A 15,139-nucleotide genomic window follows, 5' to 3' on the forward strand; every position below is an offset into this window, starting at 1 on the left:
TCCTCCTTTTTTGTTGTAGGATCCTACGCCTGTGGATGAACCTCCTTCTCTCCACTCGCAGGATGACCACGCAACAGACGAGGAGAAGCTGGCCTCCTCCACTAGTCATAAGTGGGCAGCCCTGAACGACATGGATGCAGATTTGAACTCTGACCAACAAGAATTCCCCCAGCCATGTGACCTGACGTCCTTCGTTAATGAGAACAGTCTTCCTCATCAGACACTAGGTGAGGCGTTTCTGTCTGAGTTTATTGCCTCCCTCTTTGTGTCTCCAGCCACCTGTGTCCAAACAAATGGTAACAGAGATCAAAGCGTACCTCAGACAGACAGTCCTGAAAGGAAATTCAAAGCTTATGTTTGGAGTAAAACCTCATGTACAGCAACCAGCCACTTTCTTCTTTATTCATCTGGCAACATTATTGATTTTTCTCGTAGCTGTGAAAAAAGTCTGCTGGCCCAGTTCTCTACTGCCCTCTGACCTCTAGAATTACCACCTCTTCCCAGAGGCAGTCTGGCTCAGCCCATCTGGGTCAGAGATGAAACTGAACAGACAGCCGTGCCTCATCCTCTGATCACATCAGTCAACACTGGCTCAAACGTCTCTCCATTTGTTCTACTGCATTTAAAACTTTGTTTTGTCTCTTTGTGTCAGTGCAAGACTATGAAATTGAATACATGGAGAAGATCGGCTCCTCTTCGCCTGTGAGTATACGGTATAATTTAGAGATTTTGTTGGTTTGTGTAATCTTTTTACTGCTTTGCTTTCTTCATTTATAGCAACATGTTTTATGTTTATGTATGATGTGATGTGTGATTTTTGGCCACCAAAAAGTAAAATGAGAATTTATTCATTGTTTATTCTCTCAGCCACTACCTGTGAAGAAGCCATCTTTGTACCTGAAGCTGGATTCAGTGTCTGACAGTTTAACCAAGAACACGTGTGCACATGGATCTGAGCCCAGCTCCCCCTGCACAGGGTACAACACACTTTACTGCTACTCTACGGCACTATGTTTTTTTTTTTGTTTAACTTCCTTATAGGTAGTTACTCTGAGTAATTTGTACTTATGTTCACTGTATAGGAAGTCTTACAGAGCAGTTGTCAGTACTTTACAAGTATATCTAGTTTGCTAAGTGTAAACCATAATGATTTGGATTCCATAATACATACAGCAGTGTTTCCCTGTATTAACATGTGATGTGCCTCTTTCTCCTTCTCTCTCTCTCCCTCTCCTTCCTTTCTCTCGTTGTGTGCAGGAGTTTTGAGGAGATGGAGGCCCAGATAACGGCAGGTATGAAGACACCAGTCCTGAGCTCTCGGCCTGGTCCTGAGGGCTGTGCTGGGGACAAGGGCAGGAAGAGAGAAAGCGAGTCACTCAGCCGGACACAGAGCACAGAGAGGGATGAGCAGGTGAGCCAAACGCCTTTATTAAAATTCAGCTTTCACATATGTCATTTCTGTGTCTTGTCACCATCACGTGAGGAGAATCTATTAATTTTGATTTTATAACATTTACACCATGTCATTGTTTAGTCACACGGGGGAGACAGAGTGCCGCACTACACATGCTTTATGCTAGGCCAGGTTTCCAACATGAACCATGACCATCAGTCATGATTCTCATTAAAGCCTTGTCACTGATGACAAATTCGCCACACTAAGTTTCCAGCTTGAATTCAGTGACTCAGCTCCCAGTGCTGCCACTCAAACAAACACTCAACGCTTGCTTTGCCATGCTGACCCGTGCCCCCCTCCCTGCCCTCTGCCTACTCCTCCTGGTGCCCTTGTAGTCCCCTAGCCAGGGCCCCACGGAGGCCCCTGCTCCTGCCCTGGCCATGCCCCTGTTAGACAGGCTGTCTGAGTGTGATGACCCCCTGCAGTACCTGGAGCCTGACCTGGCTGAGACCAACCCCACTGCATTCGCCCAAAAACTACAGGTGTGTTGACAGACCACACATGACCTCTCTTGATAAACCTTAAAGGTCTCACCTTTAGTGGCCCATTTGGGGCCCTGGTGTCTGATGGTATGTGTTTTTGCATGAACATTATTCCCGTTGTTTCACCTTATTACATCCTGCGTGTTCATTTTCCCATTTTTTTTCCACCACCTCTTTAGTTGACTGTGTGAAATAGATTGATGGTGTGTGAAATGTAGACAGCAGCCAGTGTGTGTGCTCAACTCTCTATATGTTTTCCCTTTGCTCTCTCATCCTTGGGCCGCAACCCCTCCCCCCTCCCTTACCCCTGAAATCCATCAATCCCCCCCAACCCCCATGAGTGCGGCCCAGGAGGAGCTGGTACTTGCTGCCCTGAGGATAGAGGCTCTGCAGGTAGCCAAAAACATCTCTCAGTGCCCCTCCCTCTCCACTGTAACCCCCCAGGTACTGCGCTGAGTCAGCCTGCACCTGCTGTATGTGTGTGTGTGTGTGTGTGTGAGCGTGTCTGTGCAAGAGCAAAGATGCATCTTGAATGAGCGATTTACATGATAGCAGGTGTGCGTAAAGGCACATGCCCGTGTGTGCATGAGTGTGTCTCAGCCTGCCTATCCCCCTCCCTAAACACACCATTCTGAGTTTGAACCCATGGCCTTATCAACACGGTGGCTGCACCACTACATCCGCAGTCCTGCTACCTCTGTCAGTCCCAACATATGAAATCTCTAACATGGCTTTTAATGTGTCCCGCTCCCGTCCCTGACTAGCAGCGAGCTCTCCCACGTTGACTCCTCAGGAACAGATTGCTGTGCCTTTTTAGTCCCTTGTCTTTTTTATGCATGTTGGACAACATCCATGTTGTCTGTTCATGAGAGGAGAACATGAGCATGAATGTGACTGGGAATGTCTCAAAATAGACTTAATGTCAGCAGGAGTTATATGGATGTAACTCTCCCAGATGTATGCTGGATGCTTTGCTATCATCACCCTAAGTCCCAGTCACATTCTTGCCCTGTGGTTTGGTCCTTTTCCCAGACTAACAGCACTAACAAACAGCTGCATCAGGTAGGTGCCGGTGTTCAGTTTAGATATTACCTGGCCATTTTCTGGTTGAAACAGCACATGCATAGATATAGGAATAGTAAGGGTCTTTTTTTTTTTTTTTTGCTTTGCTTAATGATCACTGGTGAATCTGCAGCATATGGTCAGTGGAAAAACTCTCAAAAGAGTTGGAACATGGCAGGCGCTTCCTAGTCCTCTTTCCTTCCCTTGTCTCATGCTGCTGTCACACACATTTCACAGTCTCGACTCAAGAAACCCAGCACTCGGCGGTGGAATATCAACGGTTCACCCTTATTCAAAGTAAGAGGAACATCATACCCCTGTGATCTGTCCACCTATTAATCCGACTACAGTGCAGTCCAAGAATTTGGTCGTAAACACATTTTTCATTGCTTGTGACTGATTTGAAATAACTAAGAGGTTAAAGTCTTGTCTCTCAGCTTTAAAGGCGATTGAAAGGTGTTCACATCTACATTGGTTAAGAGTGTGGGAATCACAGCCCTTTAAAACAAAATGCCCACAATTTCTTTACAGTCTAGCAAATGATAGGACTTCAGTTCCTTCACTGTTAATCAAATTCAGATGTAACCATACTAAAATTAAAGCTGAAATTAAACACTTTACCCTCCTAGTGCTGGAGTACAGAGCCAAAACGACAGACTGCACTGTATACTCTAGATCCTGTAGTCCCCAGAAGTCCATGGTACAGAGCGTCTGAGACCCTTTTAAAAGGTCCTCCTACATCTGCTGCCTACCTTAGCTGTACTTTGTCCTTGTGAGTTGTGTTTTCTGTAGTTATATTTAGTGTATATCTACTATAGTCTTTCTACATCTACTACTCAGCTGTTTTTGTGTTTGACGTAATGTTTGTTTTGTTGCTTCAACTTGTGGCTTCAATTCACACCTTTTGTTCACATTAAGTAGCTCTCCCTCAAGTCTGTGGGATTTTTGTCTATAGCACTGCTGAAAGCAACACTTAAATGTAATGTAAAGACTCTCAGGTTGTGTGGCAAATTGGTTTGGTAATTTCATGCATTACAAATTTGTAAAACAGTTAAAAATGCTCATAGATGTGTCTTTGGGATTGTCTCTTTAAGACATGCAAATAAACAAATTGATTCAAATTTCTGGTTAAATCTCACTAAACTGGGAAGTCCTGTCAGTACCTGACTTAAAGAAAAAGATTGGTTACCATGGTTACCTGTACTTGACCAGTGTTTACCCTCAGTCAGATAATGGACTTATTGCTCCAGACAGACCAAACACTTCACTCTCTTTTCCACGTATTAGTGGATCTCAGTCTCCTTGTCCCCTCTGAGCCCCAACCATTTAATCAAATCCTCCCATAATCCAGCTCTCCCAAGAATGACTAAATCCCTTCCAGAGCAGAATTTTAGGGGACCAGAAATGGCACTAGAACAAGGATTGTTTTTGCATTTTGGCATGATGTTTTGTGTGGGGAGCTGTTGTCGGTAGAGTATTGACATAAGTTTGAATGAACACATGCATTTTATTTGTAGGTCCTCTCAGTACACTTCAACACTTTGTCCAAAGTCCAGAGTCTTTCTAATGATAAATCCTGTGGATTTTCTGGTTCACCTCACACCATAGTTTTTGTAATTGTAACAGAATTGGACAATGATTTTAACCCCAACAGGTAAGACCACTTTATTGTGGTGGTGTATGCTCTAACATGAGACTAACATCTATTTCCCATGCTGCCCAGTTTGCTCCCCTATCCCCCCTCTCCTGTATATGATGCAGTCCTTGCTGTATCAGCTGCTGCCCTCCTTCCCCTCTGCCTTGCCTGGACCCAATTACATTCAAGCTACTGCGATGAGCAGGTGATCATGACCGCTCAGCTGGGGGCAGCATCAGCCAATCACTTGGCTAATACTGTGGCTATGAAGACTGTTTCATCCAATCATGTGGCAGCTGACCAAGTCTTCAGGAGCATCACTACCCTGCCTCATTTACATATTGATTTTGCTGTGTGGTACATTTTGATATAGTTTGATGCTGCCTTGCGGTTTGGTTCAGGAATCCTGTTGAGAATGTGCGTGTGGCCTCGAGGGTGACGGTGTCCCATCCATAGCTCAGTGGTTATGTTTCCTTTCCTCTCCCTCCTCTCCTTTGCTTCCTCGAAGCAGCACAGAGACGTGTCATCTCCAGTAGAGAGTGCTGTGTCCAAGAGCTCGCTGTACGCCAGGACCACCACCACCACCAACACCAGCTGCTACATTGAAGGGGAGAGTCCCCATCTGCCCAGGGATCTGGACCACTCGTTGGGAATTGCGCGAGAAGAGGTACCCCAAAAAAGTTCCTTTTTATTCAATTAGTCATAAAAACAGTATATACTTTAAGTTAACATATCACACTTGGTTTGATTAACCCCCCTCCCAGATTGTCTCAAAAGAGAAAGAGGTGCTGGAGTGGCAGAGGAAGTATGAAGACAGTCGACAGGAAGTGGTGGAGATGAGGTAAGAGGCAGCACCTTGGGCTGTTATCTCTTACATCACAGTGAAGTCCCACCCATACACAGATTTAAGACCTCCCCGTGTTTCTGCTAAATGTTACCGTGTCATGATGCTCAGTGTCTTTATCCATTATCACCATTTAACCTGTCAATTGGTTTATCGTGCTTAAACTGGCAGGGTGTTGAGCCAGTCAAAGAAGTCCATCCAATTATCTGCATTAGTGTTAGTGGTGGAGAGTAGAGAGACAGATGAAGTTGATTTCTTTTTTTTTTATTTAAAACTTTGTTAAAAAGTTTGATCTTTATGAGAAAACATATTAGGGGGTTCACATTGCTATTGTTTGGATTATACACCACCAACTGCCTGACAGCAGCTCAAAACACCAGATTAATTAGACTCACATTTATACCTGCAGATGATCAATCTCTGTCTGACAAATGGCTAATGGTTAATGGAGGTTCAAGGAGATAGAGATATGCAGCTCTGAAACCATGTTCTGTGTCAGCAGGTGGTGGGTGTGGGTCCAGCTGGCCATAGCTGAGTTAATGACGATAAGACAGAGCTTACTTCATTTGACTGATTGGGCTCAGGATAAGGAGGGGCTAAGAGGCTAAGGGGGAGGCATGGCTAATCAATCCTCTTACCTCTGGCAACCCGCTTTTACCAAAACAAGGCTTCTTATCGGGCCCTGCTGGTCCTTAGTTTGGAGGGTAGGAGAACTTCTAACAACACAGTGCAGATAAATTTAAGAAAATACAAACTTAAGGCCACTTTTTCACTGATCTTGGATTCCTTGATACCAGCAGCATATGAGTTCAATATCAAATTTATGAGAAAAAGCATAGCTTGTCTATAGCGGCAGATCCACAGCTCGCTGACTAACATCCACCCAGTTCCAGCTCCATGTTTATATTTAGACATCTTTCTGATGAGCAGACACACAGATCTCTATATTCATTTGTGGAGGCAGATACTATTTTTTTTTAGAGACACATACTTATATTTATACTGATAAAAACCCATTCATATACTGATGATGTACAATTTCTCATTCATAGGAGAATTGTTGCTGAGTATGAGAAGACAATTGCACAGATGATAGGTGAGTTCAATTTCAAAATACAGGTTTTCTGTTGCTTACAAGACCCTGTTCACAGGTTACTCCTCCCTCTGTCTTTTCAATGCACATTAATTTTATTTTAAATCAATTACCTTTGGTCCTTAACCTCTGCCACAACTTTTTGCTGCACTTGTTTATTTGCAAACTGAGCAAAATATATAAAGTCTTTGTGTGTCCTGATCCATTGCCACTGACTCCAGAAATCAAGATTTTTTTTATCCTCTGACACAAGCTAGCTTTGCCGTTTGCTTGCTTTCATGTTTGACTGATGTGAACTGAATCCTGATGCCACTGGAGGCACTCCTGTCCAGCTTCTCTGGACTCATTAAATTCCACCGCAGACTGACTCTCTGCATTATTCCTGCCCTCACCTACGTCTTCTTCGCCACCTCTGGACATTCTTGAAAATTTGATTTTCGCTGCTGTCTAATTTCATTTTCTATTCTCATTAAAGCACTGTCACACAAAAAAAGGGACCAATCTGTCTCTGCTCGTGTCTAACACTCGGCTCTCTCACGTGTCTTGCCCTCCCAGCTTGACTTAACACAGTCCCTTCTTTTCTGTTCTGCTCCCATCTTTGCCCCTTACTGTTTGATAACCCTGACAGGCATGCCAGGTGAGTAACGAGGACTTGTCCTTCACTTCTTTGTGTCAGCTCACATCTCTCCATCTGTCCGTCAAAGAGGGGGAGCAGCTGTGCTCGCTTTCTTCATCCCATCCAGTGACATTTGTTTGTGCATTTTGTTGCATTTCATCCCTTTTTTTTTTTTAATGGGTAAAAAGGACAGAATCTTTTGGCATTTTCTGTTCATCCATCCTTTACATGATCTCTCAGTTGCTGATATTCAGTGCGACATTTTACAAATTTGATCAAAAACTTTAATATTCACACTGGAAACCTTTACGTGCACATCTGTACAAGGTTTTTCTACTATATAGGGTTGCGTCATTCATGCAGAATTATTAAGTTAAGCAGGTTAAGCAGGAAAGGGAAAGCTTGGAGGGTGTTGAGATACTGTGGGAGCTTTGAGCTCTGTTATATAATACTGAAGGAAACCTGCCGCCAGCTCTGTCCCTATGGTTTGCAGGTCTCTTTAATTTTCACATTGTTCGGTGTTTTTGTTTGCATGCTACACTGGTTTATCAGAAATACTCATATAGTGTAGTAGAAAATGCTGTTAAGCCATACTTACTCACAAATCCATTTTGATATATCATCAAAATTGAAGTGTATGTTTGAACGTATCTTTAAACAGTGTATTTGCCCATTAGAGCTGACTCTTTAGTACATACAATGATGATCTGATCTACAGTGTGTTTGTGTGTGTCCATCAGAGGATGACCAGAAAGAGAAGTCTCTCTCCCACCACACCATCCAGCAGCTGATCATGGAGAAGGACCAGGCCTTGGCCGACCTCAACTCCGTGGAAAAGTCTCTGGCCGACCTCTTCAGACGCTACGAGAAGATGAAAGATGTACTGGAGGGCTTCCGCAAGGTGACTAACACACGCACACAACTAATTCACAACTAATGAGTGTTTTCAGTATGTCTGGCCTTGTACGTCATCTAAAATTTAGCTTGACAGCCTTATGGCAAGCAATTAAATGAAATCTCCCTCTGTTCAGAATGAAGAGGTTCTGAAGAAGTGCGCTCAGGAGTATCTGTCCAGAGTCCGTAAGGAGGAACAGCGCTACCAAGCCCTGAAGATTCACGCAGAGGAGAAACTAGACAAGTGAGTCTAAGCGTCCTCTCTTTATGTCATGTTTGTTCTACTATGATCTTGTAGTTTCTCCCCAAAGAGAAATCACCACAATACACTACACAATAACTCAATGCCCAGCTGAAGTGTCTGGATATAGGCCAATGTAATTAGCTGTTTCTATAGATTAAACAGTACATATTGGGAGTTAGTTGTTGCTCCAAGTGAAGGAATTCAAGTACCTCAGGGTCTTGTTCACGAGTGAGGGTAAAATGGAGCGGGAGATTGACAGACAGATCAGTTCTGGGTCGGCAGTGATGTGAAAGTTCAGACCGTTGTGCAGAGGAGGAGGCTGAGCTGGAAGCAAAGCTCTCAATTTACCAATCAGTGTTTGTTCCAACCCTCACCTACAGTATGGTCATGAGCTCTGGGTAGTAGAGAGGCTGAGCTTAGCCTCAGAGGCTAGAGACGTCCAGAGAGACTCACTGAGAGAGAGAGTCACTGCTCCTTCACATCAAAAGGAGCCAGTTGAGGTGGCGTCTGATTAGGGCACCTTCCTCTGGAGATTCTCTGGGCACATCCAACTGGAAGAGTTGACGCAGAACTCGCTGGAGGGATTATATATCCTATCTGGCCTGGGATGCCTTTGGATCCCCCAGGAGAAGGTGGAAAGCGTTGCTGGAATACCCTGCTTACCTGCCTGCTGTCACCGTGATCCGACCCGATCCGGATATTCAATCTTTTTGAAATTTCCAAAGATTAATTTGTGAGGTTATGTGAGGTTATGGAGAAGTGACTTGAATCTCGTTGTATTACTTGTGTGTTTCCAGGGCCAATGCAGAGATAGCTCAAGTGCGAGCCAAGGCCAAGCAGGAGCAGGCAGCCTACCAGGCCAGTCTGAGGAAGGAGCAGATGAAAGTGGACTCTCTAGAGCGCACTTTGGAGCAAAAGGTCAGTGGTGGGATGAGATGTAAAAAAAAATAATCCATGCAAATAAGTATATAAATTGTCATTTTAACTTGTTTAACTTGTTGTTTTACAGAACAAAGAGATCGAGGAGTTGACAAAGATCTGTGATGAGCTTATCGCCAAGATGGGGAGGAGTTAGCAGCCATGCCACACCCAGGCCGAATCTGACAGAGAAGAGGAGTGTTTGTGGAAGAACTACTTGGAAAGATGAAGCAGATCAGTAATATTTATCACTCTTTCAAGGACTGATGGACATCTGAGGCCAAAGTGGCCTTGGGATTTTATTTCCTACTGACTTTGTGTATACAGGATCCACAGGAATGGCTTCCTCTTAATCACTCTGTATATTTTTGATGTGTCAGTGTATCGTACTGTATTGGGGGTCTGGTTTAAAGTTTTAGAAAATGTACCATATCACTTATGTGTGTGTTTGTGTGCGTGGGTGTGTGTGGGTATGATAATGAGAAAGTGAGAGCATTGTTTGTGGGTTAAATTATCTATAAAGATGTTGCCATGACAGCCATTGAGGGAGAAGACTGTTTATCCACTCCTGTTGTTGTCTGCTCTTTATACAAGAGAACGATAGACTTTGAAAAAGAGAACTGTTAATAGACCACTAAGAGAACACAAACTATCACAGTAGCTTACTGCATGTGAGAGAAAGAAAAACTTGTAATGTTAACGTTTGTATATACTGTAGGAAACTCCAAGTATCTGCATTTTTGATAGTTATTCTGTCATCCTCAGTCCGCTTCCCTCATGTAACCTTGTAGATATTTGTCATACTTGTCATAGCTTTCTCGATGAAATTGTGGGACTTTATTTTTTGGATTTTATTTTGATATAAAGCAAACTAATCGTGACTGTATTCAGTTGTGACCAGGAGTAATTTCATTTTGGATGGATATGTCCTAGTCCTGCTATGGTTGTTGTGTCACACTGAAGAATAACTTCTCTGCACAGCTACTGTACAGCATCTGCTTACAAAGTGCAATAAAAGATGGCAATACAGCATACTGGGTTTTCTCTGCTTCTTCACCTGCACCTCACCTGAAGGATCACACTCTGACACTGATGTCATGACATGACCACTAATACATCAGGATTAAGAAGTGAAACTTCCAGATAAAACCTAAAGCAACAATTCCAGGAAAACATAGTCTTGTATGTATCTGTAAAAATATAGTATTTCCATTTTTAAATCCTAAATAGTGTTAAATTATCATCACCATTTTAACTAAACTGGAAACAACATAGAACTTAGAACATGATGAGTGGTGTCACTGAAGGAGTACTTGACTTCATCTGACGGGGCTGTGGAGGAATGTCAGGCAGCCAATAAAAAAAGCAGTATGGTTTGGACTGATGACAGCCAACCTGAAATGATTCACTGTAATTCTTGAGTAAGTCTTTCTAAAATCCAACTGAACAAGCTACGACATTTATATCAAGTACATCCCTGTGGAATAACAGCATACCTACATAAATAACAGCAAAATGTTGCTCAATATAAACTATACTGGTCTCATCACAGGACAATCATCCTGTGGCAAATGAACTTGTTACTGAGGAAACTAAATAGACCCCTGCAGGGCCACAGTGTCAGTTAAGTTCAGAGATCAGTTTGGTGGTGGTCAGTCCCGGTGCAGCAGGGTGATGTAAGGGCTGGACCAGATGGGGACGGCGATGAGAAAGGGAAGAGCCGGGCTCAGAATGGGTGTGGCTAGAAGACAGTAGTAAGGTGAAAGATGCAGGATGAATCGTAGCACACGTCTTCTGTCCCTCCAGTCCGAAGAAGCAGCTACTGACTCTCAGCACAGAGCTGTGGGCCCCAGCGGAGGGGCTGGTAATCTCCCAGTCAGTGCAGGAGGGGATATTAGCTCATCTGATAGCACAGATTAAGCTCAGGGGGCTTTAGGAGCAAACAACCTGCTTTTCATTGTGTGATCAGGACGACCAAGGACCACCGGCACCATGAGAGCTGCCCAGTACCGTCCACTGCTCCTGCTTTCCCTGGTCCTGCTAGCAACCCACAGTAAGGACTATAACCATAACTCTTCTTGTTTCATCTTGTCTTTATCCTTTCCTTCTATTGGATCACTGCTCAAGCCTCTGTCCACCTGTCATTTGAACTTGGTTGGTGTCTGCACTCAAGTGCTCTTCTCCCTGGCCACTCTTGAACCTAGAGTTAAGAGTGAACACTTACTGCCTTCCTGTATTTTAGTCTTTTTGTGAGAGGCATGAAGCTGTTGAGTCAAAAATCGTTGTGCTTTCAGACACCAGGGCAGGAAATGTTGGACATAACAATGCTACAGTTCTTTATTTCTAAGAAAAGGCCTGGTTTGTTTAATAACTCCAGTAAGACTATTTCACACTGATAACTAAGACTATGATTATGATTCAAATTGCTATTAATTTCTCTGGTAATTCTTGTGCATTTTTCCTCCCTTTAGACTGTAACTAGCATGCAACCTCAGCAGTTAATCTCTTAATAGGCCTGGAGGCTAATACTCATAGCATGTGTGTAGAGCGGCTGTGCTGTGGGGATAGATTGGGGTCAACCTCAGACAGCAGGGGATGATCACATGCCATGTCAACACACAGAACAGCACACAAAACTGACCAACTCATACGAAGAAATTATAGCTTGCTGCTGTTGTCATCGCTTTACTGTGAAAACTGTCATTTTATCAGCAAAAGCGCTGAAAGTCTGACATTTCAGTCAACTTGATTTGACTTGATTTCTTGGTTTGATTAGAAAATTTCAGCTCCTCTTGTCTATAACTGTATGGGAACTACACTTTGTGTGTCTGTGCAACTTTTTCCCTTCATAACTGAATGATAAAAGGCACATCTGGGGTGAAAGGAGGTTATTTTGATGGCCAAAACAAGCAATGTGCTGGTGTAAAAAAATGTTTGAAGCTTTCTGCGATTCCTATAAGTCCAGCTCTATTTGATCCTCTTAGGAAGCAGCATTAAAGGCAGTTACTGAAGGGCCATTTCAGAATTTAGGAGACGGCTAGAGGTTTTCAAAAGGAAGCGTTGAAGTGATATTTCAAAGGTCAGCTTGTGCTTCCTCTGGAGAGCTTTAGAAAGACATTGAAGTGTTTTATGTGCTGAAGTGCCTTCCTTAAGCTTTAGCTGAAGGTTAGGAACACGTGTTTCTAAATCTAAGGGCACCCGTTTAATTCTTTGCTTTGTTTGGGAAGAGTTGTGTGAATAAAGGGAGCAATTGGAGCTCTGTCTTCTGTGAATTTACCATGCCTCTGTGTACGTGCTCATCAAACCCACTGCTTTGACTGTGCAACAATGTAGTCTGCAGCTGCCACAGTCTGTCTTAAGAATCACCTGCAGCAGAGTCTAAATATGGTTTTTTAAAGAACAAACAACATTAGCAGCATTAGCTGAAGGCAGAAGTCAAGAACTCTGACACAAGACTTTTTCTTTTCTTTTTTACTGTCACTGAGATATTTAGTAGAAAATCCATTGCCATCATAAACAGTTCCCATCAGCTGAAGCAATAACATCAGGTCAGTGTAAGAACAACACAGGGATTTATATGGTTTTATGTGACTTTGAGTATTACATTCTGCTTGTATTTTTTCATAAAATGTTTGAGTTAAAAACGGGAAGAACGTTTATTTCATCTTCGATGCTACACATCTCTACTCCACAAAGATAAAACCAAAGATTCCTAAGCTGTCTTCTGTTCACATGCCATGATGTTTGATCATCCTACTTTAATCCATGTATAGCATGTATAGTGTTTAAAAACTCTCTCTGTTTCCGTCAGGTGAGGCTCTGCAATGCTTCACCTGCATGGGCTCCAATAATGAAGACTGCAACCGGCAAGGCTCCAAATCCTGTCCCAGCTACTCTGATGCCTGCGCTGTGGTGGTGGGCCATGACAGTGAGTCCAACAGCGACAGTGTAGTAGCCTTTTTTTTTTTTTTTTTTTTTTACTGGTTTACTTTCCAAGTTTTCTCTACCAACAATAAAGAACAGTCCATAAAACTCTATTTGTATCAGCATGTGTGGGCATGTGGGTGTGTTTGTGTGTGTTTAATGGAGGACATGCTGCCGTCTGGAGACACATCTCAGTCAGCAGGGGGGATGAAGCTTTTAAAGGAATGAAGGGCTTTGCTACTCCTACTCGATCAATATCCTTAATTAGGACGCCATGTGTTCGTGGCACCAAGGAGATTCCTCCTCACAAAATTAAGTTAACTCATTTTCCTAATTTAAACCTGAACAAGACAGGCGTTTTAATATACTTTATTAATAATCAGGAAGTGGGCCAACCGCGGAAACCATCATCCTGTCTGTAAATGACACGTCGTAGATGCACCAGTTTCCTCAAATTAAACCCTGGTGTCAGGCACATGGTGTACGTACAGTGGACAATACACAAGACTAAGGCTTTATAGCCTGACTGAATCAGTCAGCCAGGACGGTTTTGTTATTGGAGCGAGTTTATTTAAATGCACATTGGTTGTTCCCTGTCAGACAGCAGCTAAAACCAGTGTAACTGACTTCTATTTCTGTCTGTTCTGTCAGGTGGGGTGATGAAGTCATGCTCCTACAAGTCTTTCTGCAGTCAGGCCAACAGCCAGGGCTACAGAGCACCAGGTGTCAGAGTTCACTGCTGCTACAGTGATGACTGCAATGTGACAAGCTTTGCCTCCCAGCTGCCAGGACTCAACTGTCTGCTGCTGTTTCTGCCTCTGTTCCTCTACTGCTTGCTCAAGTAGATGCATGGCTCAACTTCAACAAGTATCTGCAACACAAATGCCAACTGAAGTTGTTCTCATTCACTCCAAATATGCCAAACAACCCTGCCCAAGTTAACACCACACGGTGTCCTGCTTCCACTCCACTTTGATTTACCGGGTCTGTCTAAACATAAACCTCGACATCACAGAGGTACTGTATGTAGCAGAGCTTGAGGTGCTAGGTGGGACTGTGTGGATTATATGCACCATGTTGGATTGAATCCATTAAGCAGCAACTCGAGTAGATGCGACTTCAGTGGATTTCACTAAGCCAATAAGTAGGATCCTAAGGGAAGTGCTGAAATAATAGGCAGAGATAATTTATTGTTCACTCCCGACATTAAAGAGGAAGAGATGCTGTTTGAGTTTATTAGTTTCACCACCCTCGTTTGATGCTCAGCATAAAATTGTTAGTTACAGAACAAAAGGATAAAGACTATTTTACTAATCACCTTTCAAGATACATTTTACTAAGTCTGTTGTCTTTCTTACTTACATGCATATACCTTTAAGTATTTCAGCACAGCTTGAGCTGCAGCAGATGCTACTTTGGCTAAATATGGCACTAAGAGTTCAATCAGCTGGTGTGACATTACATCATTAGCCTGTCAGTCAGTCAAACATCTGATGAGCTGTGGTGAGAAAACACTTCTCACACGCTGCAAATCCACATAAGCCTTGTACATGGTCAGGTGAGTTACACAGATGAGGCTAATCCACTGCGTTTGAAGTCACTTAAAAAATTACTGAGTCTATTAACAGAGTTTGAGCAGACCTCACTGGAGGATGGTCTACTGTGTAAGTAGAGGCTACTGTATATACTGTATAAAAGTATCTGTGCATTAAAGTCCAGTGGGTGATAATCCACAGGGTTTATTGTGTCATGTTTTGGTTGATAGGAACTCATTTTGTGATGTCAAATCTATCACCTGCAGCTGCTGGAGTGTTTATACATTTTAGTTCTATTGTTTATTTACAAATGTGCACATGTGAAGTTACAGTATGATGTGTAATAAGTCCTAGCATGTCTAAACTAAACTGGACACTCAGATCTTACAGTATGTGCACTCTTTTACTTGTTTTATGCACATTTCTCATTATGGA

The 15,139-nt window shown here is 43.0% G+C and overlaps 2 protein-coding genes across 9 annotated transcripts in view; both read left to right on the forward strand.

Moving 5' to 3' along the window:
* Positions 1-10,277, forward strand: part of tacc2 (transforming, acidic coiled-coil containing protein 2) — a 50,207-nt gene extending 39,930 nt beyond the window's left edge. For 5 of the 8 annotated variants that reach the window (XM_071481221.1, XM_071481224.1, XM_071481220.1 and 2 more), the window contains 13 exons: positions 20-227; positions 653-702; positions 868-977; positions 1,258-1,411; positions 1,792-1,938; positions 2,290-2,382; positions 5,148-5,303; positions 5,401-5,477; positions 6,533-6,576; positions 7,930-8,090; positions 8,221-8,327; positions 9,125-9,245; positions 9,337-10,277. In XM_071481221.1, coding sequence (XP_071337322.1) covers positions 20-227; positions 653-702; positions 868-977; positions 1,258-1,411; positions 1,792-1,938; positions 2,290-2,382; positions 5,148-5,303; positions 5,401-5,477; positions 6,533-6,576; positions 7,930-8,090; positions 8,221-8,327; positions 9,125-9,245; positions 9,337-9,402 — 1,494 coding nt within the window. In that variant the 3' untranslated portion in view covers positions 9,403-10,277. Of the gene's footprint in view, positions 1-19; positions 228-652; positions 703-867; positions 978-1,257; positions 1,412-1,791; positions 1,939-2,279; positions 2,383-5,147; positions 5,304-5,400; positions 5,484-6,532; positions 6,577-7,929; positions 8,091-8,220; positions 8,328-9,124; positions 9,246-9,336 lie in introns of those variants that run through there. The other 3 variants (XM_071481223.1, XM_071481225.1, XR_011691444.1) reach the window with 3 other exon arrangements.
* A 750-nt stretch (positions 10,278-11,027) lies between these two features.
* ly6pge (lymphocyte antigen 6 family member pge) lies at positions 11,028-14,917 on the forward strand. Its single transcript, XM_071479759.1, has 3 exons — positions 11,028-11,298; positions 13,057-13,173; positions 13,821-14,917. The coding sequence occupies exons 1-3, from the start codon at positions 11,238-11,240 to the stop codon at positions 14,012-14,014; spliced, it is 372 nt and encodes a 123-aa protein (XP_071335860.1). The 5' UTR covers positions 11,028-11,237; the 3' UTR covers positions 14,015-14,917.
* The last annotated feature ends 222 nt before the right edge of the window (positions 14,918-15,139 follow it).

The sequence above is a fragment of the Trachinotus anak genome, unplaced genomic scaffold (assembly GCF_046630095.1).
Source record: "Trachinotus anak isolate AG129_WGS33_773 ecotype Australia unplaced genomic scaffold, CSIRO_AGI_Tana_v1 ptg000007l, whole genome shotgun sequence".
Taxonomy (NCBI): domain Eukaryota; kingdom Metazoa; phylum Chordata; class Actinopteri; order Carangiformes; family Carangidae; genus Trachinotus; species Trachinotus anak.

Excerpts from the sequence above, each read along its gene's own strand:
- ly6pge (XM_071479759.1), top strand. The coding sequence starts at position 11,238 with ATGAGAGCTGCCCAGTACCGTCCACTGCTCCTGCTTTCCCTGGTCCTG. Across the intron at positions 11,299-13,056 it reads GGTCCTGCTAGCAACCCACA|GTGAGGCTCTGCAATGCTTC; the intron begins GTAAGGACTATA and ends TGTTTCCGTCAG. Across the intron at positions 13,174-13,820 it reads TGTGGTGGTGGGCCATGACA|GTGGGGTGATGAAGTCATGC; the intron begins GTGAGTCCAACA and ends CTGTTCTGTCAG.